We start from the raw sequence: 19,415 nt of genomic DNA, 5'->3' as shown, positions 1-19,415 counted from the left end.
AGCCGAGGCCTGGGCGTGCAGGCTCCTGGGTCCCAGATGAAGCTAAAGGGCTTCAGTGCACCGTTGGGCCAGGCTGCCTTCTGCTACTTTATTGCCATGTGTCAGAAAACCCTCTGAGCAATTTGACCATCATTGCAACATGAAAAGCACATTGTGTGATTGAATGCTGCCCAGCCAGAAACCAGACCAAGGAGAGAGACACATGGGTGGTTTGAAATGTGTGGCCTTGGGGTTCTAGACACTGACTCGGGTCTGGTTCAGGAGACTCTGCAGACACAGTTGGCTTTTGAACCAGATTTTTATGAATATTAGTCTGTCACCAGGGGGCACAATGGATTTTTCTGTTTATTTATGGAAAGCTGAAACTATAAGGAACTGATTTTTTTTTAAGGAAAAAGCTTGTCTCCTTAACTATACATCCTTTGTTAGAAAGAAAGGGTAGAGTTGGTTGTGTGCTTGTATATATAACAAATTACTCATTTAAACCTTTTTCTATAAGAAAAATGATAGAATAAATCACTTCTGTTATGCTATATATGTGGCTGAAGATACAACTCCTGAATGGCTTGTGCTACAATTTTTAAGATACTAAAATATAAGGTTTTTCAGGACAGAAATTCAATTGTTCCCTTTTGAGGACTTCTAGACAATCATACAAACTGCCAAATGTAAATTCACTTTACCGTGACTGGTATTCTGATTAAATACTGATTCCAATGTGAAGGCATCGGATCACAAAGAATGTATGAATATAGGGTATGTGAATGCCATGTCGATTCGGCTGTATAACCCCATTACCAAAGGACCAGATCTAGGTGAGCCTGGATTGAACTCTTATTGATGCTTTTTCACAAAGGCAGCAGAAATTGAATTGACGGTGTTATTAGGTTGTCAATATCAATGTCTCCCTTTCTTCCCAGGTAAGTATACATGAAGCATCATCCACGCAGTCATTTTACCCTCTTGGGCAAAGAAGCTGTGGAGGTTCGAGTTGATGGCCCAGACAGGTGTCCAACAGTATACCAGATGCTTTGTGGAAGTCCAGAGGAGGCAGGCTCTATCTGGTTAATTGTTGTTTTTCCATATACATTTTTGTGCTGGTGGGGATTAACTGTTTTCCTTATTTGCTTGTTTGTGTTTAAATACAGCTGTATCTAATGTTTCCATTTTCACTGGAGTTGTGTCTAGAGTGTAAACAGTGAGGATGATGAGATGGTAAGACTTGGAGAAAGGGATAGAGGTCCCAGATGAGAAGAAAATTACATGATCTAAGGTTCACCAAAGTTTCAAGACTCTCCATTGAGTATTAGTAAATTAAACTCCACCCCCTCATTCCAAAACAAATCAGACATTTTTGCTATCACTGTTTTCTCCCAAGATGATTGCAAATATTCACCATCACCAGCCATTCCCTCGAAAAAGTGTGGGAGAACTCTGGGAGTGGAGAGGAGCAAATAGTATAGTTTTTCTGGCATACCTTGTGAACAGAGACTATGGATCCTATTCGCTGTAATGACTTTGTGTCTCAGAATCTAACTGTAGGTCATCTTCCACAAGAGTCTGTTGTGTCACAGGTGGCCTAAGCAACATCTGTGGCCATTTTGGTAGATAATGTTTGAAATGATTGGAGATGGGTGAGGGGCTTTTATATTCTGAAAGATTTTAAAGTCTGGTTGTAATTAAAATATACACTACATATAGAAAGCTGTCATACATTCTCATTTCTTAAACAGACTTTCTTACTAGTCATCCCAGTAGAGTTTATTTCAGCTGTCTACTAGCCTGATGAAGCCACAGTTTGTCATTTTTGGTAACTGTAATATTGAGTCTGGAAGACCCATTAAGGCTGACTTAGCAAGGTTTTAGAAGCAAGATCTTTAACCATAAATGCCAAGGAACTAATATTTTCATACCCAATGTAGGGCATGAACTAGTTTGAAAATAAAATTAGGATGCTAGTCATATGCACATAGGCAACAGGGCTTGCAAAATCTTAATATTTATTAATTCTATGCAAGGGTAGACATCATCTCTAAAATATCTTAACCAGTTCAGTTATCTTGTATATGACGAGCCAAATGAGAATCTATTCCTATCCTCCATTAATGTTGATCACAAGGCATTAATTCTATCCAAATTCATATATTTATATGAAAATGCAGAGTAAAGGAGTTGTGGACAATGAATGGGGATGAGGATGCAATGAAGATTTGGTAGCTAAATCTGGACTATGGTCTTTTTGGAGTATTTTCTTTTTGGCTCAGTATTTGGCATGAATATTGTTTAAGGCAATTGGCCTAAGAATGGAACTCAGAGGGTGGCACATTTTTTTTTTTCTGCAATGACAGATAGTAAATATTCTAGGTGGGAACATAGCCTTGGGGAAAGTAGCTCACTTTGGGCTAGGCAAATCCCTGGACAGGGTCTCCACTGTTGAACACCCTTCATGGCTTCTGGGAGTGACTTTTTCCTAAAGGGAAGATCTGTGTATAGCATCGTAACATCCACGATGTCATATCCCTGAGTCTTTGGCATGTGTTGTTTCAAACTGACACTATTCAGAGAAAAGTAACCCAGAGTGATTTAGAAATTTAGAAATCTTAATGAAAAAGCAATAGTGTAGAAAATCATCACTGTGAAACATTCCTGTACACTCACGATTTCCTCCAAGAGATGTATGAAGGCACGTTGCTGCAGAAACCAGGATGGAAGAGGAGACTGTTCATGTGTCATGCTGCTTAGAATGAATGCTGAATCAGGGACCATCTGTGAAGTTTCTTCAGTCCCTCACAATCTAAACTAAGCCTCTGTTAGAAATTTTGAATACCGGGGTGGACCTTGGGCAAAGTCACGAATTTGCCACTTTGGATGCCTGTCCCCGTTTTGGAGTGCCTGATTACAAACTCGTGCTTTCCCCACAATTCCAACTTCGTGGTAGTCAGCACTCTGGGAGGCAGCAGGTGATGGCTTAAGATACTGGATCATTGTCAACCAGATGAGAGAGATGGATCAAAATGAGGTTTCCAGGCTTCAGTCTGGCCCAATCCTGGCTGTTTTGGGCATCTGGAAGGGGCATCATCAGATAGATTTCCCTTGATCAGTCTGTTTCTCTAACTGTTTTTCCAGCAAATAAAATAGATTTTTAATATCATGCTTGGTTTTCAGAAAACACACAACTTTTTGTTTTGGAATAGGACTTAATAGAATTTTCAACCACACTGTTAAGTAGAGAGACATGGGGAGAAGAAGCAACTGCTGGGAATATTGGATTGAGGGAAGATGTGCAGCTTGGGATCAACAATTTACTGTGCAATTCTGCTTTGGGGAAAGCAAGGTTACCTACGGAAGGTCTTCAAAAAGTTTATACACAATGCATAGTCTGAGGAATACATGTATTAAAATTTTTTTGAACTGATAAACATTTTTAATTCTGCTTTCCATGAACTTTTTGAAGTGAGTTTATTTTTATAAGCTCTGTAATTAAGTTCATTGCAATGCAGCTTTTTGAATATTTGTTAGAAATTTGGAATTTTCTGCATTTCCCAACAAATTTTAACTTCAGCTTAACTTGGCATTTAAAACAAAATAATTGTGTGAATTTATGGTGTTTGAGCATACTTTGTTCTCCTTAAACTTTTAAGGTTTTACATGATAGTTATAATGAATATTTAAAAAGTTTGTGGAAAATGAAAGTTAAGTGTACTTTGATAGAAAACATTTTGCAATCCACGCACATGAGCAGTCTTCAAAAATATGCAGAAATTGTTGAATGAAAAAAGATATGACTATAAAACATTTTTCACTAATTGCACTGTTTTCATAAACTTTTAAAAATATCTTGTGATACATAGTTATGTCAATAGAATAAAAAGGTACAAATTACCAAGGTGAGGATTTAGCAGTAGAGCCATCACGCTAGGTCCAATTAGTAAGGTCTTCTAAGAAGTTATTTACAATAATAGTAAATATTGAATGGTAAAACATTGTCTAAATTTTTAAAATAGGTTTTCTTAGGAAAAATCTCCCGTATATAAAATATGTTGAGAAATAAATAATGTACTTTGTAAAAGAAACAAGTTGGTTCTCTTTATGATTGAGGTCATACTATTCACACTTGAAATTACCCTTTTGGGCCTGGTGTGATAGCATAATGGCTAAATCCTTGCCTTGCATCTGCCAGGATCCCATATGGGTGCCTGTTCCTGTCCCTGCTGCTCCGCTTCCCATCCTGGTCCCTGCTTGTCCCATGGGGCCCTACACCTTCATGGGAGACCTGGAAGAAACTCCTGGCTCCTGACTTCAGATTGGCTCAGCTTTGACCGTTGTGGCCACTTGGAGAGTGAACCAGCAGTAGAAGATCTTTCTCTGTGTATATCCTCTCTGTAATTCCGACTTTCCAATAAGAATAATAAATCTTAAAAAAAATAAAGAAAATTGCCCTTTCCCAAACCTACCAAATTCTATTTTCTTAATTATTTGTTACTTGGACTTTTTACCACTTCTTCGTGGGAGAAGCTAAATACAAAATATGATGCTGTGTTTGCATCTTAAATGAATGATTGATAATTTGTTTCTACAATTTTTTTTAATTGTGGCATTTTAAGAGGGGTCAATCTTAAATATTCTTTAAAATGTAAACTTTCTATTGAGTTTTGGAATTAGATTCCTTGTGGATCAACTGACCATGATCTGAGATTCACAACCAAATGGATCATTTCCCAGGTTTTTTGGAAGCCTGCTTTATCTTGTTTGCATTTTCTTCAGAGTGTTCTGGTTGTCTATTCCATTGTTGATGTGCATATATATCAGAAACACCGTGAATCTGTTCCGGTTTAGTTTCAGGGCTGTGGATCTCTTCATCATGTGGCTGCCACCAGACACGAGGCTTTGCTGAGTTAATGATCTTGCTATCTTTAGTTTCTCTGATTATACAATGGGAATGATTATGCTTACAAAAACGTCATTGGTTAAATTATCAAAGGCTGTGAGCTCAGTTAGATTTTTTTATATATTTGGTATTAATTTTAGCAGCCGAATAAAAGCCCAAGTAGAATGCTTCTTTTTAACCCTTTGTCCTTTTTCCACTTTTGAAATAAAGGTTTGGCAACAGAACAACACTGGAATATCTCTATTTAAACATTATATTAAGGGATATCAGAAACTCGTATGTGAGAGCATTTATTAGTACATACTAAGACCTATGGAACTTCATATTAACTGCACATAAAAGAACTTTGAGGAATATTAAATAAAAGCTAGAATGTGAGGCATGCTAGGCAGATACATACTTATTAGGAATCATTAAAACTTACAGCTTTAATTTACAGGTAGTATAAGCTGGCATACTCTAGCTCTATTAGATGATGCTGAAATCAGGAATATAAGGAAAGGTCCTTTTAGGGTTTGATTATTTGGGGAAAATGCTGATTTGCATTGGTTTCCTTCTGGCTGCACAGCTGCACTGCCCCCACCCCCCTGCTGCGTTTTCATGTGGGTATGACTCGGAACGTTTTAAACCATAGAATAGCTTCTGGTACAAGTGTTTTGTCGAATTCACTTAGGAAAATGCTACTTCATTCCAACCTTTTCATTTTACAGATGAGAAAACTGAGGCCAATTGTGTTTGAGTGGCTTGCTACATTTGTCTAAAGGGTGGGACTGAATGCAAGTGTGTAGGTATTGGACACTGCCTGTTACCCTAGGAATACGCTATTGCCCCAGAGGCTTCACCCAAGCAGTGCCAGCCGTAGGAATACTTTGTTCTTAGGTTCTAGGGGAAGAAGACACTGCACATATCATGCTCTGGGAACTGGTCATCCTGGGCATACCTCAGGAGTTAGTAAGTCTAAGCCTTGTTTTATTACACTACAAAGTAGTGGAAAAAAACAGCAGTCTTTGGAGACAGGGGTCCTAAAGCTCAGAATGCAGCTTGACCGCTTAGCTGTGTGTCTTTGAGCTAAATTGCTTTACCTCTCTGAGTCTCATCTCATTATCCATAAGATGAGCTTGCTATCCTGCATAGTTTGGGTAACATTAGATATATAAAGAGAGTGTCTAGAAAATGCATCCAATAAATGGGACCTGTCTTTTTGCTTTAACAATTCCTACCTGTAATAAACAAATAATTATCTTGTAGTTCAGCTCCTTGTAGCAGAGTGTTCCTTATGGACCACGGTGAGCAGTGGGTTGATTCTGCTCCTAGAAACGAATATTTTTGGCCCTCCTTTCCCTCCTTTCCTTTCTTTTTTTTTTTTTTTTTTCACTATTTGTCAGGTCTCCAATGACCCGTGTGAATGTCTTCTGGCGACACACACCGTATTCTGTTCTTGTACACATTGGTCACTGTCTTCCACTCAGTCAAGTACATTCTTGCTCGATCAGGGACGCCTCAGTTTCTTCTTCTGTGCAGCTAACAACGTGAGCTTTTCAAGTACAAAGGCTTAACCTACTCCATTCCTTAACCTGAGCTATTTGTATCCCTGTTGGTTGCTGCAGAGATCTTTGTACGGAGTGATGTTGCAATTCCCTTAGATTTCTGCAAGCACCCATGTAGCAGGTCCATGTTGAAAATTCTTCCTTCACTCCAGCAGAGAGGATTTTACAGACTGCCACAGCACTTGGCAGTGAGAGAGCCACTTGGAAGCCGAGTGCTGCTTGAAAGAGGCAGTGCCCATCACTTATGAGACGGTACACAGTGGTTACTGCGTGTGACACACTTTCAAATGGACCCCCCAGTGGTCGCAGCTGTGATTAAAAGCTGTCTGTTCTCTGCCTCACTGGGGGTTTGCTGTTTAACCATGTCATGTACATATAGATATGGGTTACAGCTGCATCGTGGAAAACATAAACCGCACGAGTGCCTGAATGACAAACTCCAGTCTTTTCTAAGCTGGAGTCACAGAGGCACCAGTTGGGAACCTGGCCATGGATGAGAAACATAAAAGTAATTGAAGGAAGAGGAGCTAATGGTCAGTGAATGTATACCATGTGCCAGTACCTGCTTTGTACACAGCAGCCGAGCATCTTGAAGATTTAAGTGCACTTGAACTTAGCAGCTGCATTTCAACTCCTGTTGGTGATTCCGCATTCAGGTTGATGCTTCAGAAATAAGGCAAGAGCACAGCACCCTCTATGTCTACCCAGATAAAAATGCTGTTCTTCTATATGTTTACAATTAACACAGCCTTGAAAAATGTCCAAGTGAGGTGTGCAGCCACAGACACTGGATGCTTGGAAGGCCCAAGGCACACTCCTTCCTTCAGATGAGAGAGTGAATATTCAACCTTTCATAAAGTGATAAGAGCATATTGGGATTTAAGCCTCGGGCTTTTTCATGCCATGTTGTGGGTGTGTGAGGGTACTTCAGAAAGTTTGTGGACAGATGGAATTCTAAGATGTTTATTTGGAGGCAAGTACTTATTCATTCATTCATTTATTTTGAAATTCGTGCATAGTTTTTGTTTTGCTTTCATAGCACCTTGCCCATGAACTTTTTGAAGTCGCCTCCCACTTTTAAACTGCACAGTGCTTTCCCTCCCGATCCATTCCCACCCAACAGGGTTTGGAGAATTTGAACACAGTCTTTCTCGGTTATACAAAAGAGACATTTGTATGAATTTTAAGAGTTGTGTGTGTCCTCCTCCCCTGCCTGCCTTTTCTCCTCACCCCATCCTCAAGCTTCAAGCTACTCCACATCCCCATGACCAAACCCAGTAGTGGAAACGCTAATCTATCACCAGCAAATGGAGGCTGCCAATCTGGTGAATCGACCACATTGATGACATTGATTATATTTCAAATATTTACAATATTGTAAGACAAGCCTAATCTGTTTTCTGATAAGTCCAAGGTAGGTATCATTGTTTCAGAAGGAGCGAACAATAGAGAAGTGTTTGTGGTTGCTATCTGCAATAATCCGATGTTGACAGAGAGTAGTATTTTATTTAGTAATTAACAGTGTAAAGGGGAGAGGAGCTGTCATGTTGGTTCTTAAGCTGGGGAATGTGATGAAAGATGATATCTACGATCTCATCCTTTCCACTTGTTTAGGATTGTCAGGATGAGAAATGTCAGCATTATGAAAGCCCGGCTCTGCGCTTGATATGATAAAACCCTTCAAAAGCCAGTCTTTCTCCCTCATCCCCCTCCTTTCTGGCTCCCTCTCTTTCTCTGCTCTTGCTTTTTTTATTTATCCTGTTTTGTTAGATGGCAGAAATATAATTCTTTTCTTTCTTCCTATTATAAGCCACCATTTTTGTTTTATTATATGTTTCACAACCCCTAATGCCCCACTGAAAATTACCTTGTTAAATGACAGTGTTTCAAAGCCATGAATCCTTTCCACCATTCCCTCAGAGGTTTGAAACAGTCAACAGACTGTAAAGAATAAATAATAAAAAAGTATTGATTATTTTGATGACTGTGAGATTCAATTAAGTATTAATTTTGCCCTCCAGTGGACCTATCAAGGTATTCAAAAGGGAGGATTCGGCTCAGCTAAATGCGTGCTGAGTGCTTCAGCCTTAAATAGGGAGAAAATGTGTTTACCTACAGTATTTGAAGAAAAGTGCATTGATGCACAGAGTCCAATATTTAAGTGCTGTGCAAATTAAGCCCTGGTGACAGTGACATTGTTTTCAGTGGTATGAGTATTGACTAAAGAAGTGCATTTGATGACAGCTTAAACTATTTGTATTGATTAACATTTTCATAGATTATCATGTGTCATATCAAATTCACTTTTCAGGCATGAATACATTAAAAAAAAAAAAAGGCTACAGGCAACCCGCAACCAATGTGATGATGGGCCGGGGGCATGTTGCCCCACCTGCTCCTGTGCTGGTCACCTGTTTCCTGCTCAGGGACCACTCAGGCATGAACCTGGCAATAAATGCCTCCCAGCTCATGCCTAAGGGGTGCTGCTTGCTTTTTCCTTCTGCCTCTGCTATTTGTACAAAAACAATATTATGCATCTCAGTTTGCAAATGGAATAAAAGGCAACACTTGGACAATATTTCTGATTCCCGACATGCCCTCATAAATGAGCTGGAGATACAGTAGATCTAAATTACTGGGGGAAAAGTTGGCCTTTTTGGTTTTTTTGGAGGTGGTTTTTGTTTTTCTTCTAATGCTCTGGGTGTATGATGCTCTAGGTATCTGAATCAGAGGCCACAGTTTGTAAGTATTGCCCCAATTCCTTTTTTTTGTTTTTAATGTAAAGCCAGGTTTTTGTCTATTTTGTTGCGCTGTTAAAATGCTCCTTTGATTTGGGTTCAGCTTGGGTCCTGGTCCCCATTCTGGGACTAGTGAAAAAGCCCATTTCTGAGGGTGCTAAGAGAATTTACATAAGAAATATCTGTTTTCTTTTTATCCTGAGGTCTCTTTGCTCTGCTCTTGGGATAGGGTTTAATTGCTTCTCCCCCAGGGAGAGGGCTTCTTAAAATAGCCCGTCGTTCCTCTGTAGGGTGCTTCTTTCCTTTTTACTATGTTACAGAAGTACAAGCCTAGCACTTTTTTTTTCCCTTACTGTACTAAAGACAGAACAAGGTGTAAAAACACGCGCACAAAAGAACGCCCTGCAATTAAAGCTGTGCTGGTTAGGTGGCTTTCAAAGTTTATTTTTTTTCCTCCTCCTCCACCCCCCCAAAGCCTCCCGAATCTCTCACATGCTAGTTGCGCTTTAATAGGGTGGGGAGTAATGGAGAAGTCATCGGATCTGTAATAGCTCTTCACTTGACTGCAGCCAGCAATAACAGCGGGAGCAGCCAGAGATAAGAGAGGAGTGAGGGAGTGAGCGTGTATGTGTGTGTGTGGATGTGTGAGTGTGCGTGGATGTGTAGAAGAGGGAGAGAGGGAGAGAGAGGACACGCACCCTAAAGCTGCCACTTTGTTTTCCTCCCCTTCACTCTTTCCCCATCCTAGGATCCAATGATAGCTGGACAAGTCAGTAAGCCCTTGCTGTCAGTGCGCAGTGAAATGAATGCGGAGTTGAGAGGTGAGGACAAGGCTGCTACTTCAGACAGCGAGCTGAATGAGCCCCTGCTTGCGCCTGTGGAATCAAATGACGGCGAGGACACTCCCAGCAAGCTCTTCGGTAAGTCTGTCTAGGTATTTCATTTCAGTCTTCCCATGTTGTCCGGAAGAACAGTCCTACCCCCCACCCCACAACCTATCCCCCCCCTCTTTTTTTTTTTTCTGGCCCCCATCCCCCTGTTGTTCATTCAATGTTCTTGTTAAGTACTAAATAGAAACTGCACATCTTGGAGGTGCTGAGCCGCAAAAGCGGTTTCCAGCTGCCTGGGAGGGCATCCTCCAAACTTTTATTAGCAAGAAGGAACTTCCTCGTTGCCCATTTTGACTTCTTAAAAAGCTTGTGGGCGTCCCTAGGCTGAGAATGATTTCCAAAACAAAAAGCAAAAAGAAAATGGTAAAAATAATAAGAAAATCAGTTTCATTGTGAGAATTGGTTAACATTTATTGAATAAATATCGACTCGGTTTCGGGTTGCTTCGCAGCCTTTTGTTAAAGGAGAGTGAGGGGTTATTATCTGTAGTCAAAAGACGGGAGAGGGGAGCTGAAAAATGTCAATACAGGTCGCGCCGTGCCAGGTAAACAAAGGTGGCTACGTGGAAGACTCGCAGAAATAACATTGTCATCACAAGCAGACTGAATCCGTCTTGTTTTAAAGGGGGTGATGAGGAGAGAAAATAGGTCCTGGGCAGCACTCCCCTAGACTTCTCCCATTTGATGCTGTGCGCGTAGCCTCGTGCTAAACGTGGAGGCAGGAAGGGACCTTTCAGGAATCTTTGTTTTGTACACAAAACAAGAACAGGCAGAGTGCCACTCCAGCAAAGACATCTGTCATTCAAACAGATGACACTCCGTAAGCTAACTCCAACTAGTGTGATCTGTAATCAGAAAGGGGAGCAGGCATTGAGGCGCGTGGTGCCTGAGGGAGAGATGTGATGGATGTCTCTGCTGGAGAAGCACTTTCTGGGTCAGAGTGACGAGAAGTTTCCAGAGCGAGCAGTTGCTTCTGAAACACTTGCTTTTAATTATTTTCAAGCGTCTGTGTGCCTGTGTGCAGACGCTAACCTGACATGTTGTATATATCTGGAAGAGAACTGCTTGGTTTCAGGAGGTTTAAAAATGGAAAGTCATGTGCGTGAACTTCAAAGCATCATTACTGAGACCACTTTGTTAAGAGCGGCGTTAATTCAGTTTGAAACATGGGCCACTTCGTTGTATTTTCTTAGCCTGTGGGCAGAAAACGGCCTCGGTGTCTTGGCAGCTCCAGGCCCCCTTCAAAAGAGGGCCTTTCCCTTCGTTTGCAAGGCAATCTCGGTCAGATATTGGTGGATGTTGTAGAGAAACTTGACTTTGCAGATTTTTGTCTTTGTAACATATTGGTGCGGACTTAAGGATATAATAGCTTCCAATTTCAAGAAATCCTGTGATATTACCCTTTATTTGAAAAATAATTCAACCCTTGACATAACATTTTCACACCTGGGCTTTACAGCTTTAAAATTTGTACTCTAAAAGGAGTGATTTTTTGTAGTCTAAGTTTTTAATCCAGATAGGATTTCATTTCATTTTAGAGGGTTAGTGAGAGAATTCAGACAAAATTATGAATTCCAGGCAAGCTAAAGCTAGGTTCCTCTCCCTGTTACTGAGTATGTGAAGGAAGCATTTGGACTTAAAAAGTAATCATGAGTTCAGTATAGCAGCAGATAAGAAATTACTTGTTTCTAATATTTGTATATATGTATTTTTAAAAAATAAAATGCCTTATGGGTTTAAAGTTACAGCTCCAAATTGCTGTCTTACAAGTTAGCTGACAAAACTGATTAATTTTAGCTTTTTAGCACACATTTTGATTTCCCACTGTTGGAAAGTGTGATAGATTGATTATGCTACCTCTTAGTAATTTGCATGTACAGAGAAGTAAGCTTAAAAAAAAAATCCAAGGGTGTCAGAGATTTGAATTAAAAGTTTACTGAAAAATAGATATTAAGTAGAATCTTTATTGGGTATCATATACAAAGGAATGATCATTGAGATGAAACTTCTTAGTGGGCTTTAAAAGATTTTCATTTTTATGTTCTCAGTTTCTGAATTTGTGAGAATGAACTTGGGGAAAATCTAAGTTGTTATTTTGTGTCTGTCTTGTATATATTACTTTATTGTCACATTGATTTCTAAAATATTCCAAAAAGATGATCTTTCCTAGATTTTAATTGGGTGATGAGGAAATAAGTTCATTAACCATTTTAAAATTTTTGAGAAAGAATTGGAAATAATGTGAAACAGTGGAAAACACACTAGAAGCAAAGTGTGTTTTTGCAAGGTTTCCTTAGGTATTGATTCTATTAAACCATCACTTTTTAATACTATGAAAACTCAGCCTTAGGAATTCTAATTTATGTAACTTGAAGTTTTGGTAAACTTCCTAGAATAATTCTCTGACAGGCTGTTGAGCGACTTTGCAGAAACAATTCAAGGAGCCACTATTTTCTTGAGCACATAGACATTCACCTCTGTTTCTTTTTTTTTTTTATTATTATTAGTTCTGATTAGACTCTATTTGATAAGGAAGAATTACTTTCTTCTTGAGTCACTGAGAGCATGCATGCTTTTCTTTAAACAATTATTTGATAAGACACTTTGTCCCTTAAACCGTCATTGTTATGGGTTTATAACAAGTATTACTGAATACCATGGGAAGACGAAGACAGACCAGGTACATCTTGGTATGTTTAGATTCCTGGAAAGACACTACCCAACAACAGGAGGAAGGGCTCAGTCTTTCATTGCATCTGGAATTTCAGAATAAATGGATTTCTTTGAGGCTTAGTTCCCCACCTGTGTCTCCTTCACGTTAGCAGTCTGGAGGACAAGTCTTTCTCTCGCAGGATGACACCTTTAGCCCAAAACCACAGAGGAAGGGCTGATGCCTATGTCCGCTCTGGACAAACAAAGGAAATTCCAGAGACTGTTGGGCTTTTCATGCCTTTCCTTAAATTGCACCTCTGCACTTAACCGCTTCCAAAGGGAAACATACTGTGTAAAATGTTTCTGTGCTTGGAGAAGCTCAGAGTGCCTGAAAGAAGGGAAATTGTATGCCAGTCTAAGTAGAAAGTTCAGAAAAGGACCCTTGTGTTCCATAAAGTAATTACACCAGTGGCAACGTTTTGCTTAACTTGAAAAGCCGTGGAAACTAAAGTACACTTAGGAGAGATGAATCCACATTTCATTGGGAAACATGCGGTTAGGTGATTTGCTGTGATGTCCTTAAGTTGTACATTATTTATTTGTGCACAGCCCGTGGAGTTTGTTTCTCCTTTTCTGGTTCACGACTGTATTATGCTAAGCTCTGAGCCATAAGAAACCTTGTGGTCTCGAGGAAATCAGTGCTGTCTCATGGTACTCTGGTGGCATGATCAAATAAGTGTTGCCACCCGGAGCTGCTCCTGTAGTGTGTGACGGAGGCAGCCATTCTCAAAACTGGTCCGTGACAGTGTCAATGGGAAGAGGTTGCTGTGTTTTCACTGGTGACATAACTCTTGTGACAACGGGGTACTTCGCTTTTAGCTATGCCCATCAAGAATTCAGTGTTCCACATTCAGTCAAGTTAGATGCTAAAATTCAAATGGCAGCATCAACAACTTGGTCAGTAAAATGGATTCAGAAGGCTAAAAGTAATATATATATATATATATCCCTGGAAAAATATCTGCACTAAAATTTTTTCCTGTATTCTCAATCCAAGACGTGAGACCTCATAAAACATGACCTGAATATTTCCTCCTGAATATATCTGAGGATTGAAAGATGATTTATTAACAGTGTTTCTCCTGGGAAGATTTTTATTGTTTCGAGTAAAGGCTCCTGATTGCTTTAAGTCCCAACTACCTTGGGGTCACTGTCTCAGCCTTGGGGTCTTGCTTCTCCGGTCTGTCGCACTGTACATGAATTGGGCACACAGCTCAGTGCCTTGATTGGAGGTGGAAGTGTGGAGATATTCTAAACATCGTGCCTAAAACAAACTATTTTGTAGTTAGCTTTTCTCTGTATGTTTTTCTTAGTCAAAAGAAACTGGGTGTGATGGTACTTGTAAGAGTGTGTATGTCCCACATCTTTATCTGTGAATGGATAGAAAAGGGTTGAGAGCTGAACCCGTGAATTCTCTATTTTGGAAAATGTCATGAATTGCGTTTCTCTTCCGTTTTGTAATCTTTCTCACAGAAACATGCATTATGAGATTTTTTTTTTCAAGTTGCCATGCAGTTAGACTTGATTAGAATTTATGGTGGAAGAATCATTTTCAATGACACCAGGATAAAGGACTGAATTGTCTGTCACCCCTTGAGACAGTGGTCTCTGCAGGTCAGCATGGAGGTCATGGCAGGGCATTGTGGAGACCACGTAGGGGTGAGGCTACCTCTTGTGCTAAGTGGAGGCCTTCATTATGGGATCGCTGTCTGCCTTACGTAATTCATATGTCTTTCTCAAGGCTTGAATACCTTATGTCTTCGTAATAGTCTGATATAATATGCTTGGAGCCAATAATCAATGCAGGAAATTCAAACTCAAGAGGGATTTCACTGGGGTGGGGGGAGTGGAAAAGTCTCAAGAGAAATACAACCACTGAAAAAATATGAATCAGGCTTCTATGTTTCCAAAAGTTTCTGTGTTTTAGCTTTTGAAAGCTTGTACTCATTTTCACTGAAAAAAAGTGTGTTTTGCAGCAGAAATATTTAAAAAGGCATTTAAAGAATCAACTAAATGATTTAAGTAATAGATTCTGTGTGTGGGAGCAGTTATTTAAAAGGAATCAGGAGAAGCCTGTATTTGTATAAATAAATGGAATGTATTGCTGTAAGGTGTTTGTCAAATCAATTATGGTTTAATAGTCAAACAAGCCCCTTTCACGCTGCTATCTGACTACTTGAGGGGGAACATGCAAATCTAGATACACTTTACACACTTAACAAAACTGAATGTGCTCAGATATTTCTTGTGAAAATCGGTGAGAGGCTGTGCATCACGAGACAAATCTAGTTTCAGGGATTTCGCACCCCAACCTGGAGAGCCATTGTAAAGCTGAATTGATAAATAAATCCACTTTCAGTAGCATTAGTATGTAAGCTTTGAAATAAAACTAAATCCGAAGAGATGGACACTGTGTTCCAACTTTCCACCTTCTTCCCTCCTTAAGCCATATTCTCTTCCAGGAGCCTCTTGGTTGAGAACACCAGGTAGTGAATGGGTCTCAGTGGGGACTCGCTTAACATCTTCCTCGTCTCTTTGCCATATGTCTCAGTGGCTCAGGCCAGGTGCAGAAGAAAGTTCAGGAGTGCAGCATCCAAGGATACAATATGAAGGTGCATTAGCAAATCAGAATGGTGCTTAGGATGTACATTTTCCCCCTTATTGATTCCTGTAATTCTTTTACTTGGTGATTAAGTGGTCCTATAAACCATTGGAGAGAAGACAAGATTTTAAAATTGAGTTGATCTTGAAACTATTACTCCTCTAGAGGATTCTGTTCTCTTTTGAACATCTTCGATGTCTCTGACTTTAAAGGTGTAGGTAGCATTAGGTGTTTTCATGGCTCACCCAGGTCAGTTGATGTCAGATCTGAGCTCCCAAGGTTCAGCCTTAAGTACATTGCCTTCTTTCCTAATTTTTGTCACTTCATTATGCTTTCCAAGAATTGGACAAGTGGGTGGTTTCAAACAGACTTGGCATGTTTTCTTAGAAAGTAAACAGATAATTTGTGAGAGGAATGGCACTTTTCTTTGACAGCCTTGCTGGTTTATGTTTGGGGATTAATAATACATCAGACAGTCACACATTAAAAAGAAAGTGGATGTGAAGAGCGTGGGCGGTGGGCTCAGCTCAGCTCTTGGGCTGCCCCGGATTATTCAGCCCTTCTCACGGAATGCAGAAGCAATCACATGAGTGGGTACATTTGCCCAAATATGCATCTGGATCCACTTAACATGGGCCTTGATTTTGTTGAATGCTAAAGAAGAAGATAGCCAAGTGTTTATACCGAACTGGCACCCTGTCAGGGGGCAATCTGTATAAAGTTTCCTGCTGTCAGGTTAATAAATTTTTTAAAAATATCCAAAGGCAGAGGGAGAGAGAAGCTCATAGTAATGTTGCCCTTCTCCAGCGGGTGGGTGTCTTTTTAATATCCAATGTGGCTCTGAATTTTCTCGTGTGCTGTCTTTCTACATTGTGTAGTGTATTGGGTGTTTTTTGTTCCACTTTCCTTTCTTTCATGCCATTTTAGTCTTTTATGTGTTTATCTTTTCAAGTTTCAGATGTCTTCCAGAGAAAAGTGAGTGAGCATTTGTTTTAATTTTCACGTAGCATTTTATAGTTAAACTTGTACTTTCCTGTGCTATGGTTCTGAAGGAGGTGCTAAGTCTACCGACACTGGATTTTCCATAGAGTATCTGCAAGAATTACTTATATATTTTTAAATCATTCACCATGGAATAGTTACGGTTGAGCAATGTGGGGACTTTATATGATGCCTAGTTATTAAATATGTTGATGGACGCTTACTTTTTAAAATTTAAATATCCCCCATGCTGCAACTATCCAAATCGGACTTCCTGAAAAGATGGAACAAACACGGACATGTTTCGTGATATCACTTGTTACACGCTGTGACAGAGTTGGGAGTGCTCAGAAAGGAGCTAAGCTGTTTAGTGTGAATGGAGAAGTCAGAACAAAATAACATTGAATCTCTTCTGGCATAAGGAATTTTATCATTCCCAGAAACAGTGAAGTGAACTTCAGTTTGTAAGCAGATTTTGTTTTTACACACCTAATTAAGAAAAATAACTCATGAGATCTTTTACTTGCTTACCTGCTACTTTATAAATTCACAATGTGACATATGAAGGAGACTATGAGAGAAAATCCAGGCTTAAGGCTTTCTTAAGACCCTTTTCTTTATGTGCATTTAAAGCCTTGTATATACCATGAAGTTCATAAATTAAAAAATGAGCCATATGGAACAACAGTATGTATACAGTATAAGCCATTTTTTATTAGAGATTTGTATAGTTGGCAAATTATTCACAAGCGGAAGGAATAAATAATAGGGTTACAGTTAAACTACATAGTATCATAAAAGCTTCAAAGGTTTGCTGTATTGAACACCTAAAACAGGATTCTGTAACTAACTTGCATTCGTTAGATTAAAAATTACTATAGTAAATAACCAAATTGAAACCTGTTGGCTTAGTATGAGAATGAGGGAGAAAATAATAGTTTAGGACATTTATTATGTAGTGATGAGAGCCAGCAGGAGTTGATTCTACCATTTAACAATTGTGTTTTCCCTGCTACATATTGTTTGGCATTAACCGTTTTCTTAGCACTTCATCTGTAATTCTATGAAAGAATTTGCATTTTTCTGGATGGGTTTACTTTCTAAGTACTTGTGTGACTTTAATTTCATCTTCCTAATCATAGGGGGAAAAAACATTGTGACAGATGTTTATATAAATCAGAGGAACTGTAGTTAAAGATGAAAGTGCTTTAACATTAGAATACTTGTTTTCCATTTATTACTTACATACTTTATTTTTCTTCTCCCCTTATTTTCCTTCTCAGGCAGTATACATGCACAGTGAATAAATGAGTTGTCTATGTGGAACATGTGTGTACTTATATAGCATTTTCCTCCTGATTTAATCCACTATTTTGAGCAAGGTTTAAATGATGCTAAATTTGTGGTGTTTGTTTTTCTCTACTATAAGATTAATAATGGCTAACTAACATTAACAAGCTTTTTTTAAAGTTCATGCTATCTTCACATTATTTAAGTGCCCTTCTCCTACACTTAATGTGTGTTAAAAAAAAACATGCACAAAAATCTATCAAATTACAAGTTTGCCAATGAAGTGCAATTAATCATAGTATAGGATCATGATACAGTTAAAGAACTACAGAATATGATAGTACCATGATGCGGTGTGCAGGCTTCCCTGGGCCAGAGACCTTGTTCCAGAGCTGTCTCCCATGAAGCTGTTCAATGTGCAGCGAGAGACAACAGCACGCTTCGGGATTTTACTGTGATTAAAAACAAAACAAAACTGAAGAGTTTATGCACAGTTTGACTTACAGGACGTATATGTGTCTTTGATACATGCTAACTTAACCAAGTTAGGGAAGACTCTCGCTATCTAAATATTGGTACATAAATATTGATCCCTATGTGAGATGTACATCTGTTACAATATAACATTTGTCCCCTGTGAAGAGGAGGGTGTTTAAAAAGTGCAGTGTTTGTAGGTTAGTGTAATTTTCCTGTAACAGTGGTGTGTGTGTGTGTGTGTGTGTGTGTGTGTGTGTGTGTGTGCGCACTGAGATATATATTTCTCTTTCTCTTTTTTTCTCTTTCTCTCTCTCTCTCTCTCTCTGGGTACCTATCAAAGTGGAGTGAGTGGTTGATGTGCAATACAGAAGTTACATTAGAAATATTTAGCAATAAAATAGTACGGTATAATTAAGCTCCTTGCTGTTTCTGGTAGCCACATATGTGATACTTTGTCAATATGGATATGCCCCGGTTTATTTTCACAACCTCATGGTTTGGGGCTGCCTATTGCAGAAAAGAATCATCACTGTTGTAGAAGAGAGCCTAAGGGGTTAATTTGGTTGAAAAATGCAAACATTTGAAGCTGTTTAAAAAGCATGAAAACTTATTGCAGAGTGATTTTTTTTTTTTTGCCAAAACTGAGGGTGGAAGAGCATAGAATATAAAATAGAAAAACACCATTTTCTGTTTTGAAAAATGTATAGATGTGGAAGAGGTGGTGGGGAGTGAATTATACTTTATCAAAAATGGGCTTTTTTTTTAATTCCCTTTACCAAAATATTGCAAAATAAATAAACCTGCATCTTGTAAAAGATGCATGAAAGAAATAGACATACAGCAGAGATTTTCATGGCCTGGCTTAATTAAATCCTATCTTGCACTCTTTTTTTTTAATGAATGGATATTTTCTGTTATGTGGAAAAACTTTCACAAACTTTTGAAAACATGCATCGGTGTTAAGATTAAGGTTGACTTTAGTCTTAAACATTTCCCAAGAAATTGCTGAAGTTTTCAGGCCGGTTAGTACATTGCACTGCTTTAGTTTAGGCTTTGTATCGTCCGTTACATTCTGCACTTATCATTTCCTAACACACCTGTTGGAATCCACAAGAACAGAAATGTGATAAAATTATGCATCAGGCTTTAAAAGGGATTAACATCTTCGGCCGCCTGTGGTTTGGAGGTGTCTGGCATTGAGATGCTTGTACTAGCCTAGCACGGTAACTACATGTCTTGTCATCTGTAGTGTATCCATATGTTTTTATAATGACACAACAACCTGAACCCT

The 19,415-nt window shown here is 39.1% G+C and overlaps 1 protein-coding gene across 1 annotated transcript in view; it reads left to right on the top strand.

The window, feature by feature from the left end:
• Positions 1 to 19,415, top strand: part of POU6F2 (POU class 6 homeobox 2) — a 400,555-nt gene that overhangs the window by 71,139 nt on the left and 310,001 nt on the right. The window contains exon 2 of the mRNA XM_040964984.1: positions 9,922 to 10,093. Coding sequence (XP_040820918.1) covers positions 9,922 to 10,093 — 172 coding nt within the window. The remainder of the gene's footprint in view (positions 1 to 9,921; positions 10,094 to 19,415) is intronic.

This window comes from Ochotona curzoniae, unplaced genomic scaffold (assembly GCF_017591425.1).
Source record: "Ochotona curzoniae isolate NIBS_2020 unplaced genomic scaffold, NIBS_Ocur_1.0 scaffold_3835, whole genome shotgun sequence".
In the NCBI taxonomy this organism is placed as follows: Eukaryota; Metazoa; Chordata; class Mammalia; order Lagomorpha; family Ochotonidae; genus Ochotona; species Ochotona curzoniae.
The sequence above is the reverse complement of the archived record's forward strand: the minus strand, read 5'-3'. Positions and strand labels throughout refer to the sequence as shown.